The sequence below is a fragment of the Neoarius graeffei genome, chromosome 24 (genome assembly GCF_027579695.1).
Source record: "Neoarius graeffei isolate fNeoGra1 chromosome 24, fNeoGra1.pri, whole genome shotgun sequence".
In the NCBI taxonomy this organism is placed as follows: Eukaryota; Metazoa; Chordata; class Actinopteri; order Siluriformes; family Ariidae; genus Neoarius; species Neoarius graeffei.
The window spans coordinates 26,749,588-26,770,963 of NC_083592.1; the positions used below are offsets into that span (position 1 = coordinate 26,749,588).

General features: G+C 41.9%; 1 protein-coding gene across 4 annotated transcripts in view; it reads left to right on the forward strand.

The window, feature by feature from the left end:
* slf1 (SMC5-SMC6 complex localization factor 1) overlaps window positions 1-21,376 on the forward strand; it is a 121,326-nt gene that overhangs the window by 14,829 nt on the left and 85,121 nt on the right. For 2 of the 4 annotated variants that reach the window (XM_060906945.1, XM_060906946.1), the window contains exons 7-11: window positions 462-647; window positions 3,803-3,877; window positions 4,283-4,429; window positions 15,415-15,581; window positions 15,922-16,056. In XM_060906945.1, the coding sequence (XP_060762928.1) occupies window positions 462-647; window positions 3,803-3,877; window positions 4,283-4,429; window positions 15,415-15,581; window positions 15,922-16,056 (710 nt within the window). The remainder of the gene's footprint in view (window positions 1-461; window positions 648-3,802; window positions 3,878-4,282; window positions 4,430-15,414; window positions 15,582-15,921; window positions 16,057-21,376) is intronic. The other 2 variants (XM_060906947.1, XM_060906948.1) reach the window with 1 other exon arrangement.

Sequence of the window (21,376 nt, forward strand, 5' to 3'; positions counted from 1 at the left end):
CACTCGTTTAATGCAGCGTTTAAACAATACAGCTTGCGTTTTCTTAATTTCATCGGTTTATATGAATTAATTAATTCATTTTATTCATTTATTGCATTGGATTAGTACCAACCTCGTACCGTTACCGTTCTTCCATGCCAGGTACTGTACCGAAGTCAAAATTTTGGTATCGAGCCACCCTTAATGTGAAGCAGAAACATTTACCACCCCTAAGCTGATTACTTTCCAGTTACAAAGCATGGTGGTATAAGAAGAATAAAATGCTGCACATCATGTGATGCTTTTATTCCTCACTTACATTTCTGCCATTCATAGATAAAGTTGTGGAGACGTACCTGAGATACAAATGGACAGTTTGTTCATTCATAAATAACAATAATCTCAGTTGGTTGAAGCAGAGTTGCATCAGCCCCCGGTGTGGTGATGACCTGATTGTAAGCTGTGGTGTTGTTCTGTTACAGGTGGTGTGCTCGGGTTTGAACTGGTCCATTAATTTGAGCAAACGGAGCCAGCAGGCGAGTTGTGTTCAACCAGAGGTCATGGAGTGCAGTTCTGTAACCGTGGAGGACGAGCCAATGGATGTTACGGATAATTCCTTTCTTTTGAAGCTGGAGGAAACACTTAAAGACTACATTAGCAGAATGAAGGTGAACACAGGTTTTACTGATCCGGACGTCCTTTTGAGTAGTTTCATCATCTAGTTGAAACGATGTAATATTTCCTATTAGAAGAATACAAGACACCAACTCTAAGATTATTAAAACTAGAACGGCGGTTACAATTATCGACACCTTTGGCCGCTGCAAAAGTAGAAGACTTTCAATACATAAACTGTGCATGAATAATTACTCAAACTTCCACTGGGGGGAAGAGTTGATTCCTGATTACTTAGCGTATCAGATCACATGACACCGTTCCACACGTATTGACACCTTTGTCCACAGTTATCGACACCGTTCCACAATTATCGACACCCAGATGATTATTTATATTAAAAAAAATCAGTATGTTGTATTAAGTTAACAAAACATTAGTTTTTATTTAAAATTAGTTTTGCATAGACTTATATTTAATACAAAATATCTTTTTTTATATAAATATCTGGATGTCGGTGTTTACGTAAATGAGGAAGTAGGGCTGTGCGATGTCCCCTTAATTGGCATCGACGATATTTACAGTGCAAACATCGTGATGGACGATGATATCGTGGGCGGGGGGATTTTAATACCACGTTATTAAATATATTATTATTATTATTATTATTATTATTATTATTATTATTATTAAAAGTATTAGATACTCATCCGAGGCTTTGGCACGTAAAGGAAAAAAAAAGCGCTAGGTGATGTGGAATATTTGGCCTTGATAACGGATATGTGGTCCAGCTGCAACATGATGCCCTATATGTCAGCTACCGTACATTATGTGGACCGAGAGTGGGCAATGCAGTCCAAATGCCTGCAGACGAGTTTCATGCCAGAGACACATTCAGCGGACAATTTAGAAGACGCATTGCGCGAGACACTTGCCGAATGGAAAATAGAGGAGAAAAAGATCGCCTGTATAACAACGGGGCGAATATTGTCACAGCCATCAGGCAATTGAAATGGCCGTGGTTAAGTTGTTTTGGGCACAATTTGAACCTGGCCATAACCAACTCGCTTGCGCAACAGAGGGCCAGTAGAGACTGAGCGTTTGGAGTTTGCCGAGCAGTCAACACTGCGTTTGCGCACAGCTGGCTTCGGAGAAATGAGCTGCGCAAAGCGCAGGTGGAAATGAACCTCCCCGAGCACTCACACGGTAAGATATTAATCTGCTCTAACAATGAAAGACTAGTATTCAAATTATGAGAAGAAACTATACTTAAGCTATTACTCATTGTTTATTTACACCATATCAATTGAAGATGCGTTTCGGCCTTTAGTGCGCACTTGAACGCGCTAATTTTTCCAATTTATTAGTGTTTGAATTATTGCACCAGCTTTTAAAATCATGATTTAATATTTATTTTTTAACTGTCTTTACATTTATCAGAATCGCCTTCATTCTTCCATTTGGTTTGACCATATGGCTTAGAGTGGACCATTTTGTGTCTGAAAGTAGGCCTATTTACCAGATTAAAGTTATTTGACTTCTGCCGAAGTCTGCGCTTCACTGCCGTTTGATAAGGTGCAATATTTCCCGACTGAAGTCGTTAATAGTGGCTATTTGTTTGAACAACATGACAAATTTTACATTAAAAGTATTGTGTAGGCTAAAAAATGAAGTCGAAATTTATTATTAGTAGCATACTGTATTTGTGTAACCATGTTATGTTCACTAGCACGTCCCTGCACCATAGCCTACGTGAACAAGCGGTAATAGGATATTACTTTATAATGATTTATATAATTATGTATTTATATATATATATATATATATATATATATATATGTTATATAATATATTTATATATTAAACAAAACTAACTAACTAAACTAACAAAAAACTAACTTTTTAGGTTAAATAGGCCCAGATGATACCGTATATGCATGTTTATGACAGGAGGGGGCGTGGTATCACGATGGTGGCTCTCCATCGTGATGGATGACCACCATCGTCGATGGACGATGGCATCGTCTATCGGCACAGCCCTATGAGGAAGTAATTCTAATTCAAATGAACTGATAATGTTTAACCTGCGTCAGAAAATCTTTTTGTTCCACTTTCTAGTATTTTCGTAGATCACATTTTGTTAATCGTTCGTCGTTGTTTGTATTAATTTCTAGTTTTGTCGTTTACCAATAAATATCAACAGGCAATTGACATTGTAACCACATGGAAATCCAGGTCAAAGGTCGCATGTCATTCCTCGAACCAAAATAGAAAATGTCTACTGATATTGTAATATGTGGTAGATATTTACAACAAACTGCAAAAAATTTATATTTTTTCCTAAATGGAATAAAAAAATCTGAATATTTCAAGCATGTCATTTTTTTATCTGCTAGAAATTAAATTCTTGTCTAATTCTATTTATTGCAATTGGATTCCAAATACTCTATAAACATTCCATTCTGTTATGAATCAGAAAAAAACAATTATTATAAATCGCAGCTTTTTTTTTTTTTAAAGTACTTCATCTACTTCCACAATGTTACACAAAGATTGATCCATAACAGTTGTAAATGTCACTTAATTCCACAGGGTGTCGATAATGGTGGACGCCAGTGAAAGTGATCACTATTATCGACACCTCATGTGACTTCTCAAACGCGCGTTTAGATACAAAATGCCGACTGTCAAATGAAAGAATAAGAAACAAGACAAGAATATCATGACATATTGGTGAATTTGATCAGTAAAACCATGTCCATGATCTTTCCACCGTGCTTACCTGCGATGATGACGTCCGGGTTTTCCTCAGATTGCTGATCGTGCTAAAAAATTCAATCTCGGGTAACGAGCTGCGTCATCAGATAGCAAGATCAAAGGGTGAGGGGGTTTTCCGGTTGATTTATTAACCAATAATAACTGTTGTAACTGAAACTCACCTTTTGTAAACAATTTTTATTGGGAAATCTGAACAGGTGTTGATAATTATAGCCGCCGCTCTAGTTCTAGATTATAACTAACATATTCCAAGATGTATTGTCAAGTAAAAGGTAATTTCACGATAATTAAGTTATTTTTTTCCTCAAAATCAGTTTTAACTTTTTTGGAGTGTAATTATTTAGAATGATCATGTTACCATGTTTATCAACGTGAACTTGAAGCACAAAAGGGAATTATAATTCTGCCGTGAATACATGATCACCTCTAGTTCCAGGTGCAGAAAAGAAAGCTGCTGAAAGTCCCTGGGTTTTATACCTACTACACTCCCGTCTTTCCAACACAGGTGAATACATTTCCTCGAATCATGTTAATAAGTTCTACATCTGTGATTCTCACTCGGACACAAAATGAACGTGTGGCTCATTCAATTTCCTGTGTGTCACTTCTTCTACTGCTATTAGTTGCTTCCTTTTTGTGAAGGATGCATTATATCCAGGGCACCTGATTTTAAACAGGGTGCTTTTATTGGTGGGTTCGTGATTGGCATGTCCATTAAAGAGACACTGGTGTCCGTATTCTCTGCTTCCCGGACACTGTGAGCTTTACTGCACTGCTTTAACCTGTGTGACTGACAGAGCCGTGCTGACCCTGCTGTTCTCCGTCCCCTCTCATTTCCTGCTTGTCTCTTTTCTCTCTCTCTCACGCTCTCTCTCTCTCTCTCTCTCTCTGTCTCTGTTGTTCTGTGCAGGTCACAGTGATGGATTTCAGTAATGTCCAGAGCCTGGTGGAGTGCGGACTCTTCGCCCAGGCCCTGGAAGAGGTGCAGGGTCATTTGCACCCCGGTGTGCTCCCTCCAGTCTCCGTGCTCCACGTGTGCATGCAGCACGCACTCCAGGTACATACACACACCGACGCCATATCCAGGATCTAATAAAGAGGAAAAGAAAGTTTCTCAGGTGGCCGTAAGCAATACATAAGAATAGCAATGGGAATCTCTAAGGATTCAGTTGTGATGTGATTTAATATCGTTTCACCGGGCAGCAGTGTGATTTTTAGAAAAAAAGAAATCTACACATCTTAAGACATCTGCAGGTAACACGTCAAAAACCTCATGTTTACACTGGCAAAAAGCTACCTTCAAATATTTAAGGTCCCATGTTCTACAACCCCAATTCCCAAAAAGTTGGGAAACTGTGTAAACTGTACATAAAAACAAAATGTGATAATTTTTCAAATCATGGAAATCCTATATTTCATTGAAAATAGTACAAAGACAACATATCAAATGTTAAAACTGAGAAATTTTTGTTGCTTTTTGAAAAATATATGCACATTTTGAATTTGATGTCAGGAACACGTCTCAAAGTTGGGACAGGAGCATGTTTGCCACAGGTTTGCATCATCTCTACTTTTAACAACACTCTGTAAATGTTTGGGAACTGAGGAGAGCAATTGTTGTAGTTTTGAAAGAGAAATGTTTTCCCATTCTTGCCTGATATACTATTTCAGTTGCTCAACAGTTCGGGGTCTGCTTTGTCATATTTTACGCTTCAAAATGCGCCAAATGTTTTAAATGAGAGACAGGTCTGGACTGCAGGCAGGCCAGTTTAGCACCTGGACTCTTTTACCCCTTTTCCACCAAATCAGTTCCAGGGCTGGTTCGGGGCCAGCGCTGGTGCTGATTCACAACTCGTTCAACTTGCGAGCCAGCTGAGAACCAGTTTGCTTTTCCATAGCTCGCGGTGCTAAGGGAAGCCACGTCAGTTACGTCGCTGTATACGTCAGTTACGTCGCTACGTTTGCATAAACATTGGCGCGAATATCGAAGTAAAAACAACGCGGAAGAAGCAGCAGCAGCAACAACAACAATAATAATAATGGATGACTTCGCGTTTGTACAGCTGCTGCTTCTCGTCGCTTAAAAATGGCGATCTTTCGCGGTCTTGTTATTGTTGTTGGTCTTAACAACTCCCCACCCCGCTGACGTAAGTGGTTCTTTCCTTGGCCCAGCAGAGAGTTGGTGCTAACTAGGGCTGTGTGATGTCCCCTTAATTGGCATCGACGATGTTTACAGTGCAAACATCGTGATGGACGATCATATCGTGGGGGGGGGGATTTTAATACCACAATATAAAATAATTTATTATTATTATTATTATTATTATTATTATTATAAGTATTAGATACTCATCCGAGGCTTTGGCACGTAAAGAAAAAAAAAATCCATTGCGCTGAGAATTGTGATACTATATCCCATAGCCTACTATCTCTTTAAATTTAGGCTACCTAATTTTCTATGTTTGATCTTCACGCCACAAAATCTGAGTTGATGGAAGAGATGGTGACAGAGATCGTTCCGTCGCTGTCAGGTGCTACAACACCCGGTCCGTCACATGATGAAGGGGAGGAACCAGGTGACTGCGCCACGGCAGTACCTAAGAAAAAGAGAGGGTCTTTGGGCAGCCTTCTTGGGAAGAGAGCAGCAGCCAGAGCATCCACGCTTACTGATGAAGAAAAGTCAGGCAGAAATGACCATGTACCTGCAGGAAATTGTCATTGATGGGGGGAGGACCCACTGATGTGGTGGAAAAAGAACGAGAAAAGACTTCCATTAATGGCAAGATTAGCACGTAAATATTTGTGCATATGCGCCACCAGTACTCCATCAGAACGATTAAAACCAGACAAAGTAAACATGCTAGTATTTTTGGCCAGAAACCTCGACATTTAAACATGGTGACCATTGCCTGCACTGTTAACTCATTAGGTTAAATTGCTTCGGACTGCCTGCGTCTCGTCTCGTCTCGTCTTCTTCCGCTTATCCAGGACCGGGTCGCGGAGGCAGCAGTCTAAGCATGGAAGCCCAAACTTCCCTTTCCCCAGACACCTCGGCCAGCTCCTCGGGAAGAACACCGAGGCGTTCCCAGGCCAGCCGAGAGACATAGTCCCTCCAGCGTGTCCTGGGTCTTCCCCGGGGCCTCCTCCCGGGGGGACATGCCTGGAACACCTCCCCAGGGAGGCGTCCAGGAGGCATCCGAAAAAGATGCCCGAGCCACCTCAGCTGGTTCCTCTCGATGTGGAGGAGCAGCGGCTCTACTCCGAGCTCCTCCCGAGTGACTGTGCTTCTCACCCTATCTCTAAGGGAGCGCCCAGCCACCCTGCGAAGGAAACTCATTTCAGCCGCTTGTATCCGCGATCTTGTTCTTTCTGTCATTACCCAAAGCTCATGACCATAGGTGAGTGTCGGAACGTAGATCGACCGGTAAATTGAGAGCTTCGCCTTTTGGCTCAGCTCCTTCTTCACCACGACGGACCGGTAAAGCGACCGCATCACTGCGGAGGCTGCACCGATCCGCCTGTCGATCTCACGCTCCATCCTTCCCCCACTCGTGAACAAGATCCCGAGATACTTAAACTCCTCCACTTGAGGCAGGACTTCTCCACCAACCTGGAGAGGGCAAGCCACCCTTTTCCGGTCGAGAACCATGGCCTCGGACTTGGAGGTGCTGATTCTCATCCCAGCCGCTTCACACTCGACTGCAAACCGCCCCAGTGCATGCTGAAGGTCCTGGTTTGAAGAAGCCAACAGGACAACATCATCCGCAAAAAGCAGAGATGAAATCCTGTGGTTCCCAAACAGGATTCCTTCCGGCCCCTGGCTGCGCCTAGAAATTCTGTCCATAAAAATTATGAACAGAACCGGTGACAAAGGGCAGCCCTGACGGAGTCCAACATGCACTGGGAACAGGTCTGACTTACTGCCGGCAATGCGAACCAGACTCCTGCTCCGTTCGTACAGGGACCGGACAGCCCTTAGCAAAGAGCCCCGAACCCCATACTCCCGAAGCACCCCCCACAGAATACCACGGGGGACACGGTCGAATGCCTTCTCCAGATCCACAAAGCACATGTGGACTGGTTGGGCAAACTCCCATGAACCCTCGAGCACCCTATGAAGGGTATAGAGCTGGTCCAGTGTTCCGCGACCAGGACGAAAACCGCATTGTTCCTCCTGGATCCGAGGTTCGACTATTGGTCGAATTCTCCTCTCCAGTACCCTGGAGTAAACTTTCCCTGGGAGGCTGAGAAGTGTGATTTCCCCTATAATTGGAGCACACTCTCCGGTCCCCTTTCTTAAAAAGAGGTACCACCACCCCAGTCTGCCACTCCAGAGGCACTGTCCCCGACCGCCACGCGATGTTGCAGAGGCGTGTCAACCAAGACAGCCCCACAACATCCAGAGACTTGAGATACTCAGGGCGGATCTCATCCACCCCCGGTGCCTTGCCACCGAGGAGCTTGCAAACCACCTCAGTGACTTCGGCTTGGGTAATGGACGAGTCCACCTCTGAGTCATCAGCCTCAGTCTCCTCAGTGGAAGACATGACGGTGGGATTGAGGAGATCCTCAAAGTATTCCTTCCACCGCCCGACAATGTCCCCAGTCGAGGTCAACAGCTCCCCACCCGCACTCTAAACAGTGTTGGCAGAGTATTGCTTCCCCCTCCTGAGGCGCCGGACGGTTTGCCAGAATTTCTTCGAGGCCGACCGATAGTCCTTCTCCATGGCCTCCCCGAACTCCTCCCAGTTCCGAGTTTTTGCCTCCGCAACTGCCCGAGCTGCAGCACGCCTGGCCTGCCGATACCCGTCGGCTGCCTCAGGAGTCCCGGAGGTCAACATGGCCCGATAGGACTCCTTCTTCAGCTTGACGGCATCCCTTACTTCCAGTGTCCACCACCGGGTTCGGGGATTGCCGCCACGACAGGCACCGGAGACCTTGCGGCCACAGCTCCGAACAGCTGCGTCCACAATGGAGGTAGAGAACATGGTCCACTCAGACTCAATGTCCCCCGCCTCCCTCGGAAGCTGGGAAAAGCTCTCCCGGAGGTGGGAGTTAAAGACCTCCCCAACAGAGTGCTCGGCCAGACGTTCCCAGCAGACCCTCACCATACGTTTGGGCCTGCCAGGTCTGTCCAGCTTCCTCCTCCGCCAGCGGATCCAACTCACCACCAGGTGGTGATCAGTTGACAACTCAGCCCCTCTCTTCACCCGAGTGTCCAAGACATAGGGTCGGAGATCAGATGACACGACTACAAAGTCGATCATCGACCTCCGACCTAAGGTGTCCTGGTGCCACGTGCACTTATGGACACCCCTATGCTCGAACATGGTGTTCGTTATGGACAAACTGTGACTAGCACAGAAGTCCAATAACAAAACACCACTCGGGTTCAGATCGGGGAGGCCGTTCCTCCCAACCACGCCCCTCCAGGTGTCACTGTCATCGCCCACGTGAGCATTGAAGTCCCCCAGTAGCACAATGGAGTCCCCAGTCTGAGCACCCCTCAGTACCTCTCCCAGGGACTCCAAGAAGGCCGGATACTCTATACTGCTATTTGGCCCGTAGGCACAAACAACAGCAAGAGCCCTCTCCCCAATCCGAAGGCGCAGAGAGGCGACCCTCTCATTCACTGGGGTAAACTCCAACACATGGCGGCTGAGCTGGGGAGCTATAAGGAAGCCCACACCAGCCCGCCGCCGCTCACCACGGGCGACTCCAGAGAAGTGGAAAGTCCAGCCCCTCTCGAGGAGCTGGGTTCCAGAGCCCAAGCTGTGCGTGGAGGTGAGCCCGACTATCTCTAGCCGGTACCTCTCAACCTCCCGCACAAGCTCAGGCTCCTTCCCCCCCAGCGAAGTGACATTCCATGTCCCAACAGCCAGCCGCTGTGTCCGGGGATCAGGTCGTCGAGGCCCCTGCCTTCGACTGCCACCCAATCCACACTGCACCAAACCCCTACTGCTACCTCTGTGGGTGGTGAACCCACAGGAGGTCGGGCCCACGTCGCCTCTTTGGGCTGAGCCCGGCCGGGCCCCATGGGCAAAGGCCCGACCACCAAGCGCTCGCATACGAGCCCCAACCCCAGGCCTGGCTCCAGGGTGGGGCCCCGGCTGCGTCCTACCGGGCGACGTCACGGTCCTGGATTTTTTCTCCATAGGGGTTTTTTGGTGAACTGCTCTTGGTCTGGCCTGTCACCTAGGACCTGTCTGCCTTGGGAAACCCTAACAGGGGCATAATGCCCCCGACAACATAGCTCCTAGGATCATTCAAGCACACAAACCCCTCCACCACAATAAGGTGGCAGTTCTAGGAGGGGACTGCCTGCGTTTTCTTGATTTTTATTATTACTATCATTGTTATTTATTTACTTGTTCTTGTATTAACGCAGGCTCTCTCGTTTTTTTTTCATCGCTGTTCTTTGCTAACTGAGTCGACTTCATGAATATTTGGTAGCTTTAATTTCACTGTAAAAAGTTAATGCCCGGCTACATTAAACTTTGTGAGCGCATTTCGTGCTGCGCACGTTCCGGTTCTCTTCGTCTTGATCGTTCATCTTTAAATAAATATATGTTTACAAAATCATGTTCATGACTATTTATTTTGTAGCATTTTTACAATAAAAAGTTAATGCCTAAGCCTGGTTAATGCCTAATGCCTAAATTAAATTGTGTAGGCTACCGTTAAGCGCATGTTTGTGCGTTCCTGTTAGACTTGATTTGTTGTTCAGCCTACTGTATCTTTTCATGAATACCGGTTCACAGAATCACCTTCATTCTTCCATTTGGTTTGACATTATGGCTTAGAGTGGACCATTTTGTGTCTGAAAGTAGGCCTATTTACCAGATTAAAGTTATTTGACTTTTGCCGAAGTCTGCGCTTCACTGCCGTTTGATAAGGTGAAATATTTCCCGACTGTTAATAGTGGCTATTTGTTTGAACAACATGACAAATTTTACATTAAAAGTATAGTGTAGGCTAAAAAATGAAGTCAAAATTTATTATTAGTAGCATACTGTATTTGTGTAACCACATGTTATGTTCACTAGCACGTCCCTGCACCATAGCCTACGTGAACAAGCGGTAATAGGATATTACTTTATAATGATTTATATAATTATGTATTTATATATAAATATATGTTATATAAAATATTTATATATTAAACAAAACTAACTAACTAAACTAACAAAAAACTAACTTTTTAGGTTAAATAGGCCCAGATGATATATGCATGTTTATGACAGGAGGGGGCGTGTTATCACGATGGTGGCTCTCCATCGTGATGGATGACCACCATCGTCGATGGACGATGGCATCGTCTATCGGCACAGCCCTAGTGCTAACCTGGAACCGTTTTTTCTGGCCCCAGAGCCAGTTCTTTGTCAGTGGAAACAGAAAACCCGGTTCCAAACTAAGCACTGGCCCCGAACCAGCCCTGGAACTGCTTTGGTGGAAAAGGGGCATTCTACTACAGAGCCATGCAGTTTTAATATGCGCAGAAAGCAGTTTGGCATTGTCTTGCTGAAAGAAGGAAGGCCTTCCCTGAAAAAGATTTTGTCTGGATGGCAGCATATTGCTCTGAAACGTGTTTATATCATTCGGCATTAATGATGCCTTCCCAGATGTACAAGCTACCCATGTCATGTGCACTAATGCACCCTCATACCATCACAGATGCTGCTTTTGAACTGTGCACTGATAACAAGCCGGATGGTCCCTCTGCTCTTCAGCCTGGAGGACGTGGTGTCCATGATATCTAAAAAGAATCTCTACTTTTGATTCATCAGACCTTGGGACAATTTTCCACTTCGCCTCAGCCCATCGTAAAAGAGCTCGGGCCCAGAGAAGGTGGCGTTGTGTCTGGATATTGTTTATATCTGGTCTTAACTTGCATTTCGGTCATTCCATGCCAAATCAACAAATATCTGACAAATTTATGCTCGACCATCTCAGATTTCAATGAAGTTTGGAGGGCTCAGAGATACTATTAAAAGAAGTTAATCCCCAAAATTTGAGCTTCCTCTCTCCAACGGTTTCAGAGATACAGGCATTTGAATTTTTCGATTTTTTTGCATTTTGCTCAAAACATACATATTTCAAAGTGTAATATAATCTTTATTATGCAAGATAGAAACCTACAATTTTGCACAGAGAGACTCAATGTCTTGTACTACAAGCTTCAACTTAGAATTTCAATGGTCATTGTATATTAGATGGTGATTTTAACAAGGAAATTAAAAAGACAAATTTGCATTTTTAATTCATTCTGGAAGCTTGCCTGTGGCAGTAATGCTTAAACTAAGAATGTTATTCGAATCTACACAGAAATATCTACCAATTTCAGTTTTACCAAGTCTCCACTATTCCTAGTTTGTCTGTAATAGGGTTTTGAAATTCGCCGATTTCTAAAACATGCCATTTTCAGTAGCAAGAAATCCACTGTGGGATAGCAGTTAGGAACTTGTAAATTTTTTTCAGTAATCCCCAAGACCCATATTTTATATTTCCAAATTTTTGTTCTGTGTCTCTCAAGTATTTTTAAACTACAGGGGTTTAAAAAATCCATTTTCACCAAATTCGAATTTTTGATATATTTTCATATAACTGATATTTGAGGGTTAATAAATGCTTCAATAAGGCTCAAGTAGGTTAGGAGACATGTTTCTTCCTCAATTTTAAATAAAATTTCAATTAATGCTCAGTATTAATTATTTGTAAATTGATTTTAATCTAGGACTGTGTAACATTAGCAGTCAATGACCAGCTGTTGTGTACCAGTCAACAGCCAGCCTTATCAATATCAACACAGCACAATAGGTGACCTTTGATACCAGAACAGGTGGCTCATATCTTATAGTTTTAGAGTCTGTAAACTGCATACTTGTTCAGATAACATTGCTTGGATTATATTAAATACATTGTAATACAGAGCACTGAGAAAATTTACCAATGTTATTAACTGAATGTGTTTCTTTGCAAGGATTGGATATTTTGAATAGTTGACTAGGGAATTTAATTGTAGTTGCTTTCAATTTGAGATCAGTATAAATGAGTTTGTTCTTAGACATCTAGAAATGGCTGAACTTCCTCCCTGTTCTATAGGAATTGAACTAAAGAAAGATTCTGACTGCCATAAACTAACATACAACAGAAATTGTAAGTTAAATACACTCAGTATAGTTTGGAGCAAATTTCATTAATTAAACAGAGAACTGAACTTGAGAACATTTCAAGCACAGACACAGTATGTCTGCATCATGAGAAACTGTTTCTGATGAAATATGAAGAGCTACAGAAAAGTTGTTGTGATCCATATGAAAGGCACGAGAAAAAAGTTAAAACAGAATTACTTTCAATTCTTCCTGAAATAGCAGATTCACTTTCAAAACTGATAAATAAAAATATTAAACCTGGACAAAAATTGTGCTCTAAATGTTCACAGAGAGTGAAAGAACATTTAAGCCAAGCAGATTCAGCAGGTTCTACAGAATCAGAACAAGAGAGCATGTGTGTAGATGTGGATCCAACATACACTGGTGAGGCAGCTGAATCACTTGACAAAAGCCTTGTGTCAGTTGGTTGCTCTCCGCCGAAAATTGCCAAGTATAGCCACAAACAGAAAGCTGCATATGGCAAAGCAAAGCTGCAACGAGTAGAAGAAACTTTACGTTCTAAAATGAAATTTTATTAATTAATGAAATTTGCTCTAAACTATACTGAGAGAGTGTATTTAACTTACAATTTCTGTTGTATGTTAGTTTATGGCAGTCAGAATCTTTCTTTAGTCCAATTCCTATAGAACAGGGAGGAAGTTCAGCCATTTCTAGATGTCTAAGAACAAACTCATTTATACTGATCTCAAATTGAAAGCAACTACAATTAAATTCCCTAGTCAACTACTCAAAATATCCAATTCTTGCAAAGAAACACATTCAGTTAATAACATTGGTAAATTTTCTCAGTGCTCTGTATTACAATGTATTTAATATAATCCAAGCAATGTTATCTGAACAAGTATGCAGTTTACAGACTCTAAAACTATAAGATATGAGCCACCTGTTCTGGTATCAAAGGTCACCTATTGTGCTGTGTTGATATTGATAAGGCTGGCTGTTGACTGGTACACAATAGCTGGTCATTGATTGCTAATGTTACACAGTCTTAGATTAAAATCAATTTACAAATAATTAATACTGAGCATTAATTGAAATTTTATTTAAAATTGAGGAAGAAACATGTCTCCTAACCTACTTGAGCCTTATTGAAGCATTTATTAACCCTCAAATATCAGTTATATGAAAATATATCAAAAATTCGAATTTGGTGAAAATGGATTTTTTAAACCCCTGTAGTTTAAAAATACTTGAGAGACACAGAACAAAAATTTGGAAATATAAAATATGGGTCTTGGGGATTACTGAAAAAAATTTACAAGTTCCTAACTGCTATCCCACATTGGATTTCTTGCTACTGAAAATGGCATGTTTTAGAAATCGGCGAATTTCAAAACCCTATTACAGACAAACTAGGAATAGTGGAGACTTGGTAAAACTGAAATTGGTAGATATTTCTGTGTAGATTTGAATAACATTCTTAGTTTAAGCATTACTGCCACAGGCAAGCTTCCAGAATGAGTTAAAAATGCAAATTTGTCTTTAATTTCCTTGTTAAAATCACCATCTAATATACAATGACCACTGAAATTCTAAGTTGAAGCTTGTAGTACAAGACATTGAGTCTCTCTGTGCAAAATTTTAGGTTTCTATCTTGCATAATAAAGATTATATTGCACTTTGAAATATGTATCTTTTGAGCAAAAAACAAAAAAAATTGAAAAATTCAAATGCCTGTATCTCTGAAACTATTGGTGATAGGAAGCTCAAGTTTTGGGAATTAACTTCTTTTAATAGTATCTCTGAGCCCTCCAAATTTCATTGAAATCTGATATGGTCGAGCATAACCTCTTGTTGATTTGGCATGGAATGACCCATTTGTAGATGCAGTAATGAACTGTTTTCACAGACGATGGTTTTCTGAAGTGTTCCTGAGCTCATACAGTGATTTCCACTACAGTCACGTGTCTGTTTTAATGCAGTGTCGCCTGAGGGCCTGAAAATCAGACATCCAATGTCAGTTTAGCCTTGTCTCTTGCATACAGAGATTTCTCCAGATTCTCTGAATCTTTTAATGATATTGTAGACCACAGATGATGTGATCCCCAAATTCTTTGCAGTTTTACATTGAGGAACGTTATTCTTAAATTGTTGCCCTGTCTTTCACAGAGCGCTGAACCCCTCCCCATCTTTACTTCTGAGAGACTCCACCTTTCTGGGATGCTCTTTTTATTCTCAGTCATGCTACTGACCTGTTGCCAATTAACCCAATTAGGTTGGGTTTTTTTTCCGCATTACACAACTTTTCCAGTCTTTTGTTGCCCCCATCCCAACTTTTCTGAAACGTGTTGCTGACATCAAATTCAAAATGAGCAAATATTTTTCAGAAAGCAATACAATTTCTTAGTTTCAACATTTGATATGTTGTCTTTGCACTATTTTTAATGAAATATAGGGTTTCCATAATTCTCAAGTTATCACATTCTGTTTTTGTTTACAGTGTTCCAACTTTTTTGGAACCGAGATTGTACTCTCCATCATGCAGCATTTATAAAATGTGGGATGCTGGTGGGTGGATAAATATATAAATAGTATCTGGTGAAAAAAGGAATGCTTGAAGTAAGCATAATAAATAGTTGATCATTTCCAACAGACACTTGGCTTTGTTGAGACTTGGTATTAAGTGTTTTTTGTATTTTCACTCTGCATTTTAAGTATTTGTTTATTCCAATACCAGCCAATCATGAGGATGGTCAGTTTTGTCCAGGTTAACTTCACTGTGCCATTTCGGCTTATCTCTTATGCAGCGTTTTCAGTAGAGCTCTCCATGCGTATACAGTATTCATAGGTTTCCATGGTGCTCAGTTCCATAACTATAAAAGTACAAGAGTTTTTATAATGGTGCACGTATAAACTCATCTCCCCGCAGGGTGAAGCAGAGCCGTACTTTCTCAGCACGTTCAGCATTGTTCTGAACGACATCCTGTGTAATAACCCTACATGGAGCTTTCCTGCGAGTGTTAAGTACTTCTTGAAGATCCTGCAGTGCCCACAGTGTGAGACGGGAGCGTGGCAGTTTTTGCAGATGTCCGTGAGGTACGCAATCAAACAAAATCTCGCCAAGTCAAACACATCATCGTTCCCATCAGAGTGGATTTTGGTTAACAGTCGGGCTGCACTTTTTAATTATATTTTAATTGTTATTGACTCTGGTGCATTGAATACGAGCACTCGATTTATGAGATTTGACTGTCTATTGTCTGCACTTAATTACATATTCTGACAGCATAATTAATTATTTCTTTATTTTATGGTTATTAATTAGAATCATGGTGATTAAGTTCAGCACTTATCATAACATTACAGGAAAGTAACTAAATAGACCTCAGAAGGAGTTTATTATCTTTTGTTTGGTTCTGCTTGACTTCTTTGTAAGGTTCTGCTTGGGGAGCACGGCGACCTGTCACTCGCTGCCTGGCCCCGCCTCCACAGAGCTGCTTCGTTTCCATGGCAACCTGCAAGCATTCTTTCTCAGGCTGTTTCAGCTGGAGCTGCACGCCACAGCCTCAGCGTAAGAGGCCGAGACGTTTCAGTCACTTTAAAGGATATGGAATCAGTCACATAATTATAATAGATTAGTTGTGTAAATAATAAGGCTGTCAATCGATTAAAATATTTAATCACGATTAATCGCGTTATTGTCCCTAGTTAGCTCACGATTAACCACAAATCGCACGCTTATCTGTTCTAAATGTCAAGTCAAGTTTATTTGTATAGCGCTTTTAACAATAGGATTTGAACGACTTAAAACACGAGCTAATTTTATCCCTAATCTATCCCCAATGAGCGCGACAGTGGCAAGGAAAAACTCCCTCAGAAGACATGAGGAAGAAACCTCGAGAGGAACCAGACTCAAAAGGGAACCCATCCTCGTTTGGGCAACAACAGACAACATTAACAGTTTTAACATGAAGTCAGTGTCGTTAATGTTCTAACTCTTCATTGATGGAAACTTGAGTGCAAAACTGTTCATGACAACTGCAGTCCTAAAGTTAGCAAGTCAACTGTAGTCCTCAGCCATAAAAGCATTACTGTAAGTGTCCAGAGCGTCCTCCAGGTGTGACTTTCAACTGTCCACGTGGGGCCGTCCTGCACAGGAGCGATGCGATGAGACTCCAACCAGACACGGGGCACCAGGATGGATCAGGCAGGTCCGAGGAGCAGAAGAGGTCAGCATCTCAATCCCAGGACCGACATGTACACTACCGTTCAAAAGTTTGGGGTCACTTTGAAATGTCCTTATTTTTGAAAGAAAAGCACTGATCTTTTCAATGAAGATCACTTTAAACTAATCAGAAATCCACTCTATACATTGCTAATGTGGTAAATGACTATTCTAGCTGCAAATGTCTGGTTTTTGGTGCATAGGTGTATAGCGGCCCATTTCCAGCAACTATCACTCCAGTGTTCTAATGGTACAATGTGTTTGCTCATTGCCTCAGAAGGCTAATGGATGATTAGAAAACCCTTGTACAATCATGTTAGCACAGCTGAAAACAGTTAAGCTCTTTAGAGAAGCTATAAAACTGACCTTCCTTTGAGCAGATTGAGTTTCTGGAGCATCACATTTGTGGGGTCGATTAAATGCTCAAAATGGCCAGAAAAATGTCTTGACTATATTTTCTATTCATTTTACAACTTATGGTGGTAAATAAGTGTGGCTTTTCATGGAAAACACAAAATTGTCTGGGTGACCCCAAACTTTTGAACGGTAGTGTGACTCAGATTTGGGGGGGGGGAGAAAACACAGGTTGTTAGGTATGCCCAATTTCACCTGAATAAGTAGGAACAGTATACATATTGCACTGAGTGCAGGCAGGGACTCCGGCAACTAACTATGACAGCATAACTAAAAGGGGAGAGCCAGAAGGTAACACGGGCATGAGGGAGCCCCGGGACATAAAGCAGTAGCCACTACATCGTCAACAAACTCGAGTGAGCAAGCGAGTGGGGACTGACGGCATCCATACATCCCAGTTTACCAAAACACTCTGTCTGAGGACCCTCCAGATCTACACCTTTACCTCATAAACACCATTAACAAAAGGCTTGACTAAACAGATATGTTTTCAGCCTAGACTTAAACGCTGAGACTGTGTCCGATTCCCGAACATTACTTGGAAGGCTGTACCTTTTAAATGTACCTTTAAAAGGATATTTTTACATTTTTTGGGGACAAATGTGCTTGCTTTATGCAAATGTATGTGGCCAGGGCAGGAAGGACACAGCAAAAATGATTGATTATTCCCCTACTGCATTTAAAAAAAAAAAAAAAGCGGTGTTAACTTTATCATTTTAGCATAAGTCAGTGTGAACAAAACAATATAGCGTCTGTGAAGGTTCTCACTCATCCAGGGCATCGGAAACCGTAGGTGCTAAAGAAGGCAACTGGACTTGCTTGAAATCCTTGAAGACGTTTCACCTCTCATCCGAAAGGACAGAACTGAAGAAGCCTTTCGGATGAGAAGTGAAACGTCTTCAAGGACTTCAAACAATATCGTATTTTCTTCGAGTTCTGTCCTTCACTTCCGGCCTCAAACTATGCAATAAACTAAACTAACTCGGTGATGTGGACTCTGGACAACAGTAGTGGCTATCTTTAAATAAAGAAAATAAAAATGCAAAACCCAAATAAATATACATTTGTTCAGACACACGGCTCGTAAAGATGTTTTCCAGTAAAATGCAGTTACTCACTGGTAAATATACAGTACATTAATGAGCAAAAACTGCATTTATAAACACTTTTACATCACTCACAGATTTCTCAGAATAAAACAAACTCTCTCACGCCGGTGTGCAGCCTGCACGCTTACACACACCCACACCTGGACTTTAACACTTCATCTTTTCTCCCTTCTGGACCATCAAAAGCATACAAAAATACACACATTTTATGTAAACGGTCAGAATGCAACAATATAAGTTGATTCTGTACGTAAGTGCACTTTATCACGACTTATGCCAACTAGTGACATTGTTCACTCACACTACATCGCTTCCCAATTTCCCAAACTACGGGGGAGGGGATACGGAATGTGCACGCGTTAATCATGATTCAAAAAAATTAACATATTTGCATTAACACGTTATCAGGCTAACTTCCACAGCCCTTGTCAAGAATTTTTTTGATCCCCCGCTGGCCGAAAGGCCCGAAGGGGGATTATGTCGTGGTGAGGTCTGTCTGTCCGTCCGTCCCGGGAAGGGTGCTCACCTTCTGAAATCAACTCCTCTCTCAATTTTTGGAGGAATTTCAGAAAACTTGGCAGGATTCTTTGTTATAATGTCGCTAATATGCATGTTGTAATTTCGTTAAATTCGGTCACATTTTACCAGAGTTGCAGCCCTTGAGTAACAAAATTATACTTCGACAATTTCATGAGTGCGTTTTCCTTCTGAAATCAACTCCTCTCACAATTTTTGGAGGAATTTCATGAAACTTGGCAAAAGGCCTTGTTATATGTCGGTACTACGCATATTGTTATTTTGTTCAATTCAGTCGCATTTTACCAGAGTTGTGGCCCTTGATTAACAGCCTTGTACTTTCACAATTTCCTGAAGGTGTGCTCGCTTTCTGACGTCAACTCCTCCCACAATTTTTAGACAAATTTCTTGAAGCTTGGCAAAAGGCCTTGTTATATGACCGTAATACGCATATTGCGATTTAATTTCATTTGTGAAAATTTTACCAGAGTTTTGAGCCTTGATTAAATAACTTGTACTTTGACAATTTCATGAGGGTGTACGTTCTTCTGAAATCAACTTAATTTGTGGAGGAATTTCACCAAACTTGGCAAAAGGCTTTGTTATATGACAGTTATACGCATATTGTAATTTCGTTTAATTTGGGCAAATTTTCCCAGAGTTATGCCCTTGATTATTAACAAACTTGTACTTTGGCAATTTCATCAAGGTGTGCTTGCTTTCTGAAATCAATTTCCCTTACAATTTTTATCCCCCGCTGGCCGAAAGGCCTGAAGGGGATTATATCGTGACGATGTCCATGACATAACCCTTCCGTTCGTCCATCCCAGGAAGGGTACGCACCTTCTGAAATCAACTCCTCTCACAAATTTTGGAGGAATTTCACAAAACTTGGCAGGATTCTTTATTATCTCATCTCATTTATCTCTAGCCGCTTTATCCTGTTCTACAGGGTCGCAGGCAAGCTGGAGCCTATCCCAACTGACTACGGGCGAAAGGCGGGGTACACCCTGGACAAGTCGCCAGGTCATCACAGGGCTGACACATAGACGCAGACAACCATTCACACTCACATTCACACCTACGGTCAATTTAGGGTCACCAGTTAACCTAACCTGCATGTCTTTGGACTGTGGGGGAAACCGGAGCACCCGGAGGAAACCCACGCGGACACGGGGAGAACATGCAAACTCCGCACAGAAAGGCCCTCGCCGGCCACGGGGCTCGAACCCGGACCTTCTTGCTGTGAGGCGACAGCGCTAACCACTACACCACCGTGCCACCCGATTCTTTGTTATATGTCGGTAATACGCATATTCCAATTTCGTTCAATTCAGTCAAGTTTTACCAGAGTTATGGCCTAGTTGCCAGCGGGGGATATTGCGCTCTCGGAGCACTCTTGTTTGTTTGTTTTTTTAATTCAAAGAAGCAGTTTGTCATTTTTAGAGCATTCTGTTGTCTATGAGGCACTTGGACAAGCATTCCACTTCCCTCCAACCAGCCAGTGTTCATTTTGCTGGTAAAAGCTAAAATGAAAAAAGAACAACAACAAAAAATTTGGCGAATAAAATTTCTGCCCTTGCACTGCAAAAATCTATGATTAAAATCATGATTAAAATGAGACTAACATGTCCAAAAGGATCAGTAAGAAACATTTTCCTGCCTCTTCTTTGTGTGTTTCCCTTTATAAACAGTTTTAAAGCATTTAAAATAAACATTTCACCACTTGCATGTTAATCAGCAGCCTGCATGGTAAGTAATGCCACTGTGGATTACACACACACACACACACACACACACACACACACACACACACACTCCTAGCTTGACCTTATGTATCCTTCGTCAAACTCGGGGAAGTTATGCTAGCTTTAAAGATTTATGATTACAGAAACGAGAGTAGCAACCTTTCTCAGTTTCAGAAAGTCGTTTATTTTGGAGTGTCTTGTTGAGGCTACTTAACAAAGCAAGGTAGAATTAGCATTCCTCAAGTCGGAGAAGCAGAAAGGATTTGAGAAAACGCAAAGTGCATTTGTAAAGTGTTAGGGTGTTCTGTAAAACACGGGGAAATTAACGCATTTGCTTTAAAACCAAGATCGTATTGGGAATAATTTCAGAAATGGATTATAGTTCAGTTGAAGTTGATTTAATATTTAAACTGTAGTTGAACCGTAACTAAAGCCAGCAAGAACCAAATGGCTATAATGAAGTCATTTCTGATTTAAAATAAAGTGACATACTTTTCTCTTCTATTCAGACTAAAGATGCCTCAGAAATTGGCTTTTAAAGGGACCGCACTGAGCAGATTTGTTTGTGGGCAGAGCTAATTTCAGGGCAAGAAAAATGTAAACGAATATCCATGCAGAAACCGGTGATATCCGTTGCTTGGAAGTATTTGCGCTCTTTTTTTTTTTTTTTTTTTTTTTTTTTTTTAAATGGTGTATGCTGGGTGGCACGGTGGTGTAGTGGTTAGCGCTGTCGCCTCACAGCAAGAAGGTCTGGGTTCGAGCCCTGTGGCCGGCGAGGGCCTTTCTGTGCGGAGTTTGCATGTTCTCCCCGTGTCCGCGTGGGTTTCCTCCGGGTGCTCCGGTTTCCCCCACAGTCCAAAGACATGCAGGTTAGGTTAA